At 41.0% G+C, this 14,149-nt stretch overlaps 1 protein-coding gene across 1 annotated transcript in view; it reads right to left on the bottom strand.

Moving 5' to 3' along the window:
• Positions 1-14,149, bottom strand: part of Cdc5 (cell division cycle protein 21) — a 34,267-nt gene that overhangs the window by 8,059 nt on the left and 12,059 nt on the right. The window contains exons 3-6 of the mRNA XM_068366235.1: positions 9,543-9,738; positions 5,672-6,079; positions 3,829-4,481; positions 3,355-3,584 (exon numbers count right to left, since the gene is read on the bottom strand). Coding sequence (XP_068222336.1) covers positions 3,355-3,584; positions 3,829-4,481; positions 5,672-6,079; positions 9,543-9,738 — 1,487 coding nt within the window. The remainder of the gene's footprint in view (positions 1-3,354; positions 3,585-3,828; positions 4,482-5,671; positions 6,080-9,542; positions 9,739-14,149) is intronic.

Raw genomic sequence — 14,149 nt, 5'->3', positions numbered from 1 at the left:
ACGCAGTTCCGGTAGGCCCTGCTGCTTCCTCTGGTCACCTTGGATGACCGCGGAGGTAGCAGCAGTAGGGGATTCAGAATTATGAAGCTTCATCTGTGGTGGATAATGTGGAAGGGTGGGCTGTGGCACCCTAGCAGTACCAGCTGAACTCGGTTGAGTCCCTTGTCAGGCTGGGAGGAATGTAGAGAGGAGAGGTCCCCTTTTTTGTTTCATTTGTTGATGTTGGCTACCCCCCAAAATTGGGGGAAGTGCCTTGGTATATGTATGAATTCTGGCGTAGCATTTCACGTTGAAGTTGATCCTTCTTATGTGCGAATAAAATCAACAGAAGTTAAACAAATGTACGATGGAACCTTTTATAATTCCAGGATAGGAGTTGGTATTCAGCAATACATATTATCAAGACAAATCAAAGTTTAATAATACGAACATACAAACACACATTACTCTATGTTTATATCTGAGTAAATAAAAATGATCAAATGCAATTACTTTACATTGCCCAAAAACTCCTTAATATCGAAGAACGGCTAATATCACGTTGGAAGGTCTAGTGTTTATAAGACTCCCTGTCAAACGTTGTTGTTGTTGTTGTTGTTGGGGTATTAAAGCCAACACTTGTTGTTGGCACGGGCCTTTCCCTTGGTTGGCCCGTAGTCCCTGTCAAACAATATACTGTGAATGTATTTTTATTCGTGGGCACCAATTTTTCGTTGTTTTATAAACAAACGTTGGTTCGTGGATTCTTAAACTCGCGGATTTCCGTTTAGGAACTTTTACCTTTTTGGTTATGAGTTGAACCCCAATTATGATAAAGTGTTCATTTGCAATGCAATAATTATCATAGTGCACAATAAAATAAAACATATTTACAATAATTAGTAATCCACAATGGTTTAGAAAATGTAGGTCACCGACACAAATCGAATGTGTCCAAGTTCAAGACTAAATTCAGACAGCGTATAAAAATTTTTGTTGGATTTTGAAATATGTGGATTCGCCCACCCACGAAGACCACGAAAATTGGTACACCACGAACAAAAATACTTTCACAGTAGTACAGAGACATATATCGGAGATATTCTATATAATTCAATCGCAAACTTGCCTCGACCCCATGGGTCATACTGGCTAGCGGTCTATTGCTATGACTGCCTGGCCTAAGGGAAATACACAGCTATGGTAGAGGTCTAGTCTCGCAGTGTGCCTTTCTACTCTTATTTGAATAGGTAAAGGAAAGTATGTGATCTAAATTCTAGCAGTTTTCAACAAGACTTGATGCCTGGCAGAGTAACACTCTCTACTGAGTACCCCTCTCGTTATGTATGTTTGGGTCATAAAATTATTTTGATCCTTACAGGTGACACTTTTTTTATTAATTGATTCTTTTTAAATCTCACAATAGTTTGAGAACGACTAATCTAGAACTTATGGGGTGTATGAGGTGAGAAGGAAGTTAAGAGTATACACGAGTGCCCCTCTCGTTATGTATGTTTTGGTCATAAAATTATTTTGATCGTTAAAGGTTGCACTTTTCTTATTAATTGATTCTTTTATAAATCTCGCAATAGTTTGAGAACGACTAATCTAGAACTTATGGGGTGTATGAGGTGAGAAGGAAGTTAAAGGAATACACGAGTGCCCCTCTCGTTATGTATGTTTGTGTCATAAAATTATTCTGATCCTTACAGGTGACACTTTTTTTATTAATTGATTCTTTTTTAAATCTCACAATAGTTTGAGAACGACTAATCTAGATCTTGTGGCGTGGATGGTGCAAGAAGTGTAAGGGAATACAATTTTAGTAACTTGTGAATTGTTCATACATGCATACAGAGCCTCGTCTTATTTGCCGAGGGCAGGGCAAGCAGGAAAACTGTCCGAAGCGTCACAGTCTTCTTGGCTCCTCGCCTCGAGGATTCATGCTATAGCATTTTTCAGAGACCTAAGTACTTTAGTGACATTGCAGTCTTCATGAGCATCGACAATTTCAGCATAAAGACCACCGAGACTGAGTGGTGCCTCTCTCTGCAAAGGTAAACGAGCAGGTCTGCTCTTTGCTGTACAGTACAGAGAAGGGCATAAAGAATGTGGACCCAAGGGGCTCCTGCACATGAAAGAGCCTCGCGAACTTATATGCCCGGGCTGGAATGCAAGCTCGCACATGCTTTCTCCGTTACAATAGTTCCTCGGCAATCTGAAATAATATGCCTGGGCTGGAATGCAAGCTCGCACATGCTTTCTCCGTTACAATAGCTACTCGGCAATCTGAAATAATATGCCCTGGGCTGGAAAGCAAGCTCGCACATGCTTTCTCCGTTACAATAGCTACTCGGCAATCTGAAATAATATGCCCTGGGCTGGAATGCAAGCTCGCACATGCTTTCTCCGTTACAATAGCTACTCGGCAATCTGAAATAATATGCCCTGGGCTGGAATGCAAGATTGCACATGCTTTCTCCATTACAATAGTTCCTCGGCAATCTGAAATCATATGCCTGGGCTGGAATGCAATCTTGCACATGCTTTCTCCGTTACAAGTCACATGGCAATCTGAAATAGAGTAAATATATCTAAGTTCGGGCACATTAAGAGTAAAGTTTCACACTACCCACTAGCTGAAGTCGAAGCGGCTACTCGGAAGTATTGACAACCACAAGGAACTACCGACACTGAGTTTTCAGCTACTGAAACTTTAAAGGCCACTCATGAATGGCAGAGCCAAGGGACTGTGATAATCCCATAGAAACTGACCATAAATACACATGATAAGCATTCAAGACCCTTCTTCATAATGCTAGGAACTGGGGGCACCAGGCAATGGCTGCTGATGCCTCGGCAGGTAGAACTATAGGGTCCCGTAAAGCCCGCATCCATCGTTGACATGGACGGTGAGGTTGCAGCTACCAAAGAAACTATGGAGATTCAACGGTCCTCAAACATCAGTCGAGACAGATCGCCATGAAGGGACATTTTTCAATATGGCAAGTCTGTATATGTGTAAGAACAAACGAGAGACAGATCTGACCAAACAAGAGACAATCTGTAAGAGGGAAACTCATATAAAACAAACGAGAGACAGACTTGAACAAATAAGAAACAGATCTGAACAAACAAGAGACAATCTGTAAGAGGGAAACTCATATAAGACAAACGAGAGACAGACTTGAACAAATAAGAGACAGATCTGAACAAACGAGAGACAGATTTAAACACACAATTGACAGATCTGAACAAACGAGAGAGAGACTTGAACAAACGAGTGACAGATTTAAACACACAAGAGACAGATCTGAACGAACGAGAGAGAGACTTGAACAAACGAGAGACGATCTATAAAAGGGAAACTCAAACCTTTCCGGCCGCTAGTCGAAGGCGTGTGGAGGGCATCATAATGCAGCATCGTCACCATCTCCCGCTTGATCAGCTCCTCCGCCTTCTGCTGGTCCGACAGGTGGACGTCCGCGTGCATCGGCCGCAGGACGGTCGAGTTCACCTCCTGCGGGCGGGGGAGGTTCCGCTGCACCGCCTGCGATCTCTTCTTCAGTTCCGCTTCCCGGCGGGCCGCTGCGTCGGACACGGCCCTGAAAAGTTCGCGTTTTAGTTTTGGAAAGACTTTTAAACAATTTCTACTGATTTGGAAATGTGATTAAGGAACGAACTTAATTAAGCATTAATAAATTGTTAAAACAAATGGTTGAAACTATAACAAATAGTCCGACAGGAACATCAAAAGCTAATGACGATTGAGTTACGCTAATATGGAGTCATTTCTTAAATATCAATATATCTAACATCAGGAAGGAACCGCAAGAGAAACACGACTACCTCGCGTCTAAATCGGCCTGATCCTCCACCACGGCCTCCTTCCTCTCCTCCATTTCCTCCGCGTCCCGCCCGTCCTCCTGGTCCGGCACAACGATCTCAAAGTCGTTCTTGGGCAACGGCAGAGCCCTCAGGCTGCTCTGCAAGGCCTCCCTCATGTTCCGCTGGTACGCCTTCAGGGCCTGACGGTCATCGATGGGGATCAGCGCCCCCTCTTCGTTGATGCTCAGCTTATCCCTGATCGGCGTGGCGCCGGGAGTGGCCGAGGGAATCGCCACGGCCTGGCCTTTCGGGGTCGCCACGGCCGGCGTGCGGCTCGGGGTCATGATCTGGGTCCCCGAGGGCGTGCGGAAGGGCGTGCCGAGGACCGTGTTGGGCGTCTGGACCACCGCTTTGCTCGGCTCGACGCCGCCGAAGTCCTGCTGGTTCAGCGGGGTGTTCACGCCGCCCTTCAGGGGCGTGTCGACGTGCGTGAGAGCCATGATGTCGTGGGCCCCCTGCATGACGCGGTCGAGGTCCATTGGGGTTCTCGGGGTGCGCATGGCCTGGCCGGGCGTGACTGTGTAGTCGGCCAGGAGCGTCTGGGACGCCCCGCTGCCCCCGACCTCCTCGGCCAGTTCTCTGGCCGCTTCGGACGCCTTGCCGAGTTTGACCACCTGAGGAGAAGGGGAAAATTAAAAATCAATTTATAATGTTTTCTAAATTTTAGCTTAAAAAATCTAATTTTCAACATAAAATTTATTGTTATTAACAAAAGAATCTAATTTTCAACATAAAATTTTGTATTATTAACAAAAATATTTTATTTTCAACAAAATTTTTTTATTTATAACAAAAAATTTTTATTCTTTACAAAAAATTTTTATTTTTAACAAAAAATTTTCATTTTTAAATTTTTCTTTTATATATAACCAGAAAATTAGAATTTTTAAAAGAATTTCTACTTTTTAAGAAAAAAAATCCATTCTGAGGAGGCACTATAAGAGGAAGAAAAGGTGGAGCTGAATTCTGAGGAGGTAATATAAGACAAAGAAAAGGTGGAGCTGAATTCTGAGGAGGTAATATAAGACAAAGAAAAGGTGGAGCTGAATTCTGAGGAGGTAATATAAGACAAAGAAAAGGTGGAGCTGAATTCTGAGGAGGTAATATAAGACAAAGAAAAGGTGGAGCTAGATTCTGAGGAGGTAATATAAGACAAAGAAAAGGTGGAGCTGAATTCTGAGGAGGTAATATAAGATGAAGAAAAGGTGGAGCTGAATTCTGAGGAGGTAATATAAGACAAAGAAAAGGTGGAGCTGAATTCTGAGGAGGTAATATAAGACAAAGAAAAGGTGGAGCTAGATTCTGAGGAGGTAATATAAGACAAAGAAAAGGTGGAGCTAGATTCTGAGGAGGTAATATAAGACAAAGAAAAGGTGGAGCTAGATTCTGAGGAGGTAATATAAGACAAAGAAAAGGTGGAGCTGAATTCTGAGGAGGTAATATAAGACAAAGAAAAGGTGGAGCTAGATTCTGAGGAGGTAATATAAGACAAAGAAAAGGTGGAGCTGAATTCTGAGGAGGTAATATAAGATGAAGAAAAGGTGGAGCTAGATTCCAACGCAATATAAGAGGAAGAAAAGGTGGAGCTGGAACGTTATAAAAGAAAGTTAATTCAACGAGAAGAGAATTCGGTTTTTTGAGGCCATCTAGAAATTGTTCCAGACAATCTTAGGATATTTTTAGACAGTTGCATATGAAAATTGACTTAAATAGGTGAAATGATTTTAATAACATGTGTGTCTAAGCCCCATATGGGGCCAGTATCATTGCAAAAAAGGATCCTTTTGGATATCGAGGACCTTACCTGCTCTAGCTCGTCCTCCGATATCTGCGGTCTGGAGAGCACTAGCTTGCTCCTCTTCGTCTTCGACTCGCCGTTCTCGAAGACCGAGTTGGGGATTCCCTCTTCCTTGCGTTCCTTCAGTTTCTGCTTGTCCTTTTTCCTCTCCCTGTCCTCCTTCTCGGAGCGCAGGTCCCCGTCCAGGTGCTGCTGCCTCAGCTTCTTGAAGTTGGGCTGCATGGGGTCGTAGGCTTCCTGGGACGTGTCGTAGAAGCCGGCCGCCGGCTTCTTCTCGAAGGGGATCTCGTCGTTGTAGTCCACGCCCTTCCGCTTCTTGCGCTTCTGCGGGAGGTCGATGCCGGCGGCCCGGAGCTCCCGCCGCTTCTGGAGCGCCGCCAGACGGCGCGCTTCCTCTAGCTGTTTCTCGCGAGCCTGGGGAAAAAATAGTTTTGTGAGTTATGTACCGAGACCTTGATAAATCTCGTACTAAATACAGTACATCGTCTGAGAAGCTATTTAATAACTCCTCCACTCAAATCTCTCTCTCTCTCTCTCTTTCTCTCTCTCTCTCTCTCTCTCTCTCTCTCTCTCTCTCTCTCTCTCTCTCTCTCTCTATATATATATATATATATATATATATATATATATATATATATAGTTTTGTGAGTAATGTACCGAGACCTTGATAAATCTCGTACTAAATACAGTACAGTACATCGTCTGAGAAGCTATTTAATAACTCCTCCACTACCACCCTTCCCTCAAGACAAGCTCGCTCGCTCTCTCTCTCTCTCTCCTACACCATCAGCAAACATCTGCCCCTCCATATTCCATTCACCTTATCTCCCACCTTCGCATTACATTTACAATCCCTAATCTACATGACCTACGACTGGCAACACTCAGAGCCATAAATTCCAAAGCTGCGTCTCAATATCGATACAAACAGAAGCTCATCTTATGATCTAAAGAAGTCGGAATGCTTTCACCTTCTAAAATCATCCTTGATTATATGACTGGATTAAACTCTGTCAAAATTATTGTGAATGCAAGTCCAACTACAAGTGAGGTGTTCCTATAGTCGATTTTTTTAAGCGAGGCAGATTTGCTTCTGCACAGACTTGCAGGGGTGCCCCTTTAGCTCGAAAAAGTTTCCTCATCGCTGATTGGTTAGAATTATCTCGTCCAACCAATCAACGATCAGGAAACTTTTACCGAGTTAAAAGTACACCGCAGCGAGTCGGAGCAAATCTACCTCGCTAAAAGAAACCGACTATAGTTTCTTAAGGACGTGTGACCTGTTTTTCATAAATGTGTGGCCAGTATTTACAGGATATATGGTCAGTGTTTGAGGAATGTTCGGCCAGTATTTGAGGAATGTATGGCTATTATTTGAAGATATTTCGGACAGTATTTGAGAAATGCCGGACCAAATTTCACAGAAATGGGTAGTACCTAGTTGTTATTATTATTATTACTAGCCAAACTACAACCCTAGTTGGAAGAGCAGGGTGTTATAAGCCCAAGGGCTCCAACAGGGTAAAATAGCCCAGTGAGGAAAGGAAATACAGAAATAAATAGATGATGGGAACAAACTAACAATAAATCATTTTAAAAACAGTAACAATGTCAAAACAGATATGTCATATATAAACTATCAACGTCAAAATAGATATGTCCTATATAAACTATTAACAACGTCAAAAACAGATATGTCCTATATAAACTATTAACAACGTCAAAAACAGATATGTCCTATATAAACTATAAGAAGACTCATGTCAGCCTGGTCAACATAAAAATATTTGATCCAACTTTGAACTTTTGAACTTTTTAGTTTTTGAGAATGCACAACCAGTATCATATAGTATTATTATCATTATTATTAGCTATACTACAACCCTAGTTGGAAGAGCAGGCTGCTATAAGCCCATGGGCTCCAATAGGGAAAAATAGCCCAGTGAGGAAAGGGAATAAGGAAATAAACTATATGAGAAGTAATGAACAATCAAAATAAAATATTTTAAGGACAGTAACAACATTAAAACAGATATTTCTTGAGATACTAATGCCAGAGTTATGGGGTCCTTTGACTGGCCAGACAGAACTACATTGGATCCTTCTCTCTGGTTACGGTTCACTTTCCCTTTGCCTACACAGACAATGAATAGTCTGGCCTATTCTTTACAGATTCTCCTCTTTAGCTATGGTAAGCTGCTCTTCTAGGAGAAGGACACTCCAAAATCAAACCATTGTTCTCTAGTCTTGGGTAGTGCTATAGCCTCTGTACCAAGGTCTTCCACTGTCTTGGGTTAGAGTTATCTTGCTTGAGGGTACGCTTGGGCACACTGTTCTATCTAGTTTCTCTTCCTCTTGTTTTGTTGAAGTTTTTATTGTTTATATAGGAAATATTTATTTTAATGTTATTACTATTCTTAAAATATTTTATTTTCCTTGTTTCCTTTCCCCCCTGGGCTGTTTTCCCTGTTAGGGCCCCTGTGCTTATAGCATCCTGCTTTTCCAACTAGGGTCGTAGCTTAGCATTTAATAATAATAATAATAAACTGTAAAAAGACTCATGTCAGTCTGTTCACCATAAAAATATTTGCTTCAAGTTTGATCTTACTGAAGTTCCACCGATTCAATCACCTCATTAGGAAGATCATTTCACAACCTGGTCACAGCTGGAATAAATCTTCAGGAATATTGTGTAATATTGAGCCTCATGATAGAGAAGGCCTGGCTATTGGAATATAAGTTTTTATAGTTTATATATAAAAGATCTATTCTAATGTTGTTACTGTTCTTAAAATATGTTTTAATATTTCATTACTTTTGTAGTTTATTTTCTTATTTCCTTTCCTCATTGGGCTATATTTCCCTGTTGGAGCCACTGGGCTTTTAGTATCCTGCTTTTCCAACTAGGGTTGTAGCTTGGCTAGTGGTAATACTAATAATAATAACTAGAATCTTAACCCTTTTACCCCCAGGCTCTTTGGAAATTTCAAACCCTTAACCCCCAAGGGGTTATTTTTATCCCATCACATTTTGCAGTATACTTTTTTTAAATTGCTCTAACAGGCTTCATTTTTGTCATAGAGAGGTCAGGTTGGTCTCATTCTCTTGGAAAATGCCTGAATTTTCTAAAAAAATTATAAAAAATATGAAAAAAAAATTTTTTATAGCATTTTTTTGCTAGGACCTACCGGTACGTCCATGGGGGTAAAGGGATGAGTTTTGTGAAATGTACCAGTATGTCCTTTGGGGGTCAAAGGGTTAAGATCTATCTGTGGTGGAAATTCCATCAACGTCCATCAACTTGACGTCTTTAAAATTGTGACAATTGCAAATCTGGATCAAGATCATTTCCAAAATTTAATGGGGTCTTTCATTACCAAAGAAATTTCTTATATACTGTATTATTATTATTATTATCATTATTAGGTAAGCTACAACCCTAATTGGAAAAGCAGGATGCTATAAGCCCAAGGGCTCCAACAGGGAAATATAGCCCAAGGAAAGGAAATTTTGACGTAATCCTGTGAAAATTAAAATTAAATCAACAGACTCGATTTCATAACGCCCTCGGCGGAGGTAATAATAACAATAACAATAATAATATTAACCCTTTTACCCCAACCATAAGGTTAAATTTCAAGCACATTTTGCTATATATTTTTTTTAAATTGCTCTAACAGCCTTAATTTTTGTCCTAAAGAGGTCAGGTTGGTCTCATTCTTTTGGAAAAGGCCTGAAGTTTCTCATAATATTATCAAAAATATGTAAAAATATGTAATTAAGTGTTTTGCAAGAACGTACTGGTACGTCCTTTGGGGGTGAAAGGGTTAATAATGGTAATAATAACAACGGGAAACAAACCACTCCCTCGACTGACCTTCCGCTTCGCCTTCTTTCCCTGAGTGTTGGCCAGACGCGCCCGAGCCTCCGACAACATCTCCAACTCGTCCTCGTCCATGTCCTTCGGGTCCGGCCGGGCGGGTTTCGTCTCCGGGTTGGGGTCGATCTCGCCCGGCTTCAGCTTGCGAGGGTCGTCGACGTTGTCCTCGTCGTCGCCCTTCTGCGCCTGGTCGCTGGAAAGGGATGGAATTGCGTTAAGCCAGTATGGGGTCTGCGTTTGGGGTTTATACTAGATGGGTAAAGGTAACATGTACGTAAATGAGTGAAAAGTGTACTCATATACACACATATAACAAGGCACTTCCCCCAATTTTGGGGGTAGCCGACATCAAACAAATGAAACGAAAAAGGGAACGTCTCCTCTCTATGTTCCTCCCAGCCTGACAAGGGACTCAACCGAGTTCGGCTGGTACTGCTAGGGTGCCACAGCCCACCCGCCCACATTATCCACCACAGATGAAGCTTCATAATGCTGAGTAATTCCAAGTAAAAAGCTACCGTATAAGGTCGGTATTTGGGGTCATAGGGTCGTAAGTAATAATACATACATAAACGAGTAAAAAAATGTCCTACTTAACAACTTAAATAGATCTCTGAACAGTTCTAAGTAAATATTAAGTGTAAAATTATATTTTCATAAAATAAATTTTTTAACATACCCGCTGGTTATATAAAAATGACGTCAGGGACTAAAGCCATTTTTATATAACCAGCGGGTAAGTTTAATGTTTAAAAACATGTATTAAAGAGAATTCTTATATACAAATGATATACTGTACTAAAGAAACTAATATTAAAATAGGATCATTATTCATTTCGACCTACAAACCACAGTTTCTGACGTATTCTGACATGTATGATACCTGTTTACATACTAATTTAGACTGTCTACTTTTACATGAACATACAAACCATCTGGTTCATATAATGTACACCAATCACTAACTATGGCTAGATTTCTGTTAACCCTTTTACCCCCAAAGGACGTACAAGGTACATCCTTGCATAAAAATGCTATTTAAAATTTATTTTGCATATTTTTGATAATTTTTTGAGAAACTTCAGACATTTTCCAAGAGAATGAGACCAACCTGACCTCCCTATGTCAAAAATTAAGGCTGTTAGAGCAATTTAAAAAAAAATACTGCAAAATGTGCTTGAAAAAAATAACCCCTGGGGGTTAAGGGTTGGAAATTTCCAAATAGCCTGGGGGTAAAAGGGTTAAGAACTTCAGCAACCGACAATTTGATCCAAAGAGAGTAGCATCATCTGCATGAGTAACAGGTTTGTTTCCGAGGTCAAACTAAATACTATACGAAAAGTACTGGGTCAAGAATTTCTACTCTAATGGACGTCGGTTGAACTAAATATAACAAATTTTCAATAGTAGTTATTTCTCCTGATTATTAAAACCTGAAACCTGAGTTTTTAACCCTTTTACCCCCAGGCTATTTGGAACTTTCCAACCCTTAACCCCCCGGGTTTTTTTTTTCAAGCACATCTTGCAATATATATTCTAAATTGCTCTAACAGCCTTAATTCTCATCATAGAGAGGTCAGGTTGGTCTCATTCTTTTGGAAAATGCCTGAAGTTTCTCATAAAGTTATAAAAAATATGCCAAAAAAATGTAAATAGCAGTTTTTTGCAAGGACGTACCAGTACGTCCATGGGGGTAAAGGGATGAGTTTTGTGAAACGTACCAGTACGTCCACTGGGGGTAAAAGGGTTGACTGGAATAAGCTGAAATGGCAGTTTAAACCTTTATCGAGGTCATAGTAGTAATGGCAATTCAAGTAACCTACAATTTGACAATAACCTAAAATTTGACTATAACCTAAAATTTGACTATAACCTAAGACTTCTGGGGTGGTTGAAGCAGGCACTGTAAGTTGGGGAAATGAAGTTTGTATAATTAACATAAATAAAAATTACAATTAAAAATTTGTAATTGGTCCTATGTGATAAGAACTTTTAATACGAAGGCGGAAGTCCTTATAATGATTTACTATTATTATCACTTGCTAATCTACAACCCTAGTTGGAAAAGCAGGATGCTATAAGCTATACAAGGTCTCCAACAGGGAAAAATAGCCCAGTGAGGAAAGGAAATATATAAACATCAGTTGAAGTAACGAACAATTATGAGAAAATATTTCAAGAACAGTAATAACATTCTTGATATAAGGGCTCCAACAGGGAAAAATAGCCCAGTGAGGAAACGAAATACATAAATATCAGTTGAATTAACTAACAACCAAAAGAAAATATTTCAAGAACAGTAATAACATTCTTGATATAAGGACTCCAACAGGGAAAAATAGCCCATTGGGGAAAGAAATATATAAATATCAGTTGAAGTAACAAACAATTATAAGAAAATATTTCAAGAACAGTAATAACATTCTTGATATAAGGGCTCCAACAGGGAAAAATAACCCATTGAGGAAACGAAATATATAAATATCAGTTGAATTAATGAACAACTAAAAATGTTATTTTCATTAGTAAAATAAATTTTTGAATATACTTACCCGATAATCATGTAGCTGTCAACTCCGTTGCCCGACAGAATTCTACGGAAGGGATACGCCAGCGATCGCTATACAAGAGGGGGGTGTACTCACAAGCGCCACCTGTGGCCAGGTACTGCAGTACTTCTTGTTGACACCACCTCAATTTTTCCTCGGTCCACTGGTTCTATGGGGAGGAAGGGTGGGTCAATTAAATCATGATTATCGGGTAAGTATATTCAAAAATTTATTTTACTAATGAAAATAACATTTTTCAATATTAAACTTACCCGATAATCATGTAGCTGATTCACACCCAGGGAGGTGGGTGAAAACCAGTGTACATGTATATCGAGAAGCTAAGTATCCCGTATTTCATATTATCAGTTATTCAAAATAACAATGAAATTACAAGTACCTGGTAAGGAAGTCGACTTGAGCCATTACTCTGCCTTAAATAAATTCGTCTTCCTTACTGAGCGCAGCGTTCCTCTTAGGAGGCTGAACAACTCTAAGGTGCTGAAGTATCAAGGGCTGCAACCCATACTAAAGGACCTCATCACAACCTTTAACCTCGGCGCTTCTCAAGAAAGAATTGACCACCCGCCAAATCAACAAGGATGTGGAAGGCTTCTTAGCCGACCGTACAACCCATAAAAAGTATTCAAGAGAAAGGTTAAAAGGTTATGGGATTATGGGAATGTAGTGGCTGAGCCCTCGCCTACTACTGCATTCGTTGCTACGAATGGTCCCAGGGTGTAGCAGTACTCGTAAAGAGACTGGACATCTTTGAGATAGAATGATGCGAACACTGACTTGCTTCTCCAATAGGTTGCATCCATAACACTCTGCAGAGAATGGTTCTGTTTGAAGGCCACTGAAGTAGCCACAGCTCCCACTTCATGTGTCCTTACCTTCAGCAAAGCAAGGTCTTCTTCCTTCAGATGAGAATGTGCTTCCCTAATCAGAAGCCTGAATAGTAAGAAACTGAGTTCTTAGAACTTGGGAAAGAAGGTTTCTTGATAGCACACCATAAGGCTTCTGATTGTCCTCGTAAAGGTTAAGACCTTTTTAAATAGTACCTAAGAGCTCTAACTGGGCAAAGTACTCTCTCCAGTTCATTCCCCACCAAGTTGGACAGGCTTGGGATCGCGAACGACTTAGGCCAAGGACGTGAAGGAAGCTCGTTTAGCAAAAACCGAGCTGCAAGGAACATGTAGTCGTTTCAGATGTGAAAACAATGATCCTGCTGAAGGCGTGGATCTCACTTACTCTTTTAGCTGTTGTCAAGCACACGAGGAAAAGAGTTTTTAATGTGAGGTCCTAAAAAGAGGCTGATTGGAGAGGTTCAAATCTTGATGACATAAGGAACCTTAGGACCACGTCTAGATTCCAGCCTGGAGTGGACAACCGACGTTCCTTTGAGGTCTCAAAAGACCTAGGGAGGTCCTGTAGATCTTTGTTGGTGGAAAGATCCAAGCCTCTGTGGCGGAAAACCGCTGCCAACATACTTCTGTAACCCTTGATCGTAGGAGCTGAAAGGGATCTTACTTTCCTTAGATGTAACAGGAAGTCAGCAATCTGGGTTACAGTGGTACTGGTTGAGGAAACTGCATTGGTCTTGTACCAGCTACGGAAGACTTCCCCTTGAGACTGATAGATTCTGAGAGTGGATGTTCTCCTTGCTCTGGCAAACGCTCTGGCTGCCTCCTTCGAAAAGCCCCTAGCTCTTGAGAGTCTTTCGAAAGTCTGAAGGCAGTCAGACGAAGAGCGTGGAGGTTTGGGTGTACCTTCTTTACGTGAGGTTGACGTAGAAGGTTCACTCCTAGAGGAAGAGTCCTGGGAATGTCGACCAGCCATTGCAGTACCTCTATGAACCATTCTCTCGCGGGCCAGAACGGAGTCAATCCACGTCAGCCGTGTCCCTTTGCGAGAGGAGAACTTCTGAAGTACCCTGTTGACAATCTTGAACGGCGGGAATGCATACAGGTCGAGATGGGACCAATCCAGCAGAAAAGCATCCACGTGAACTGCTGCTGGGTCTGGAATCGGAGAACAATACAACAGGAGTCT

The sequence above is a fragment of the Palaemon carinicauda genome, chromosome 43 (genome assembly GCF_036898095.1).
Source record: "Palaemon carinicauda isolate YSFRI2023 chromosome 43, ASM3689809v2, whole genome shotgun sequence".
Classification (NCBI taxonomy): domain Eukaryota; kingdom Metazoa; phylum Arthropoda; class Malacostraca; order Decapoda; family Palaemonidae; genus Palaemon; species Palaemon carinicauda.
This window is presented reverse-complemented; position numbering and strand designations above follow the sequence as displayed.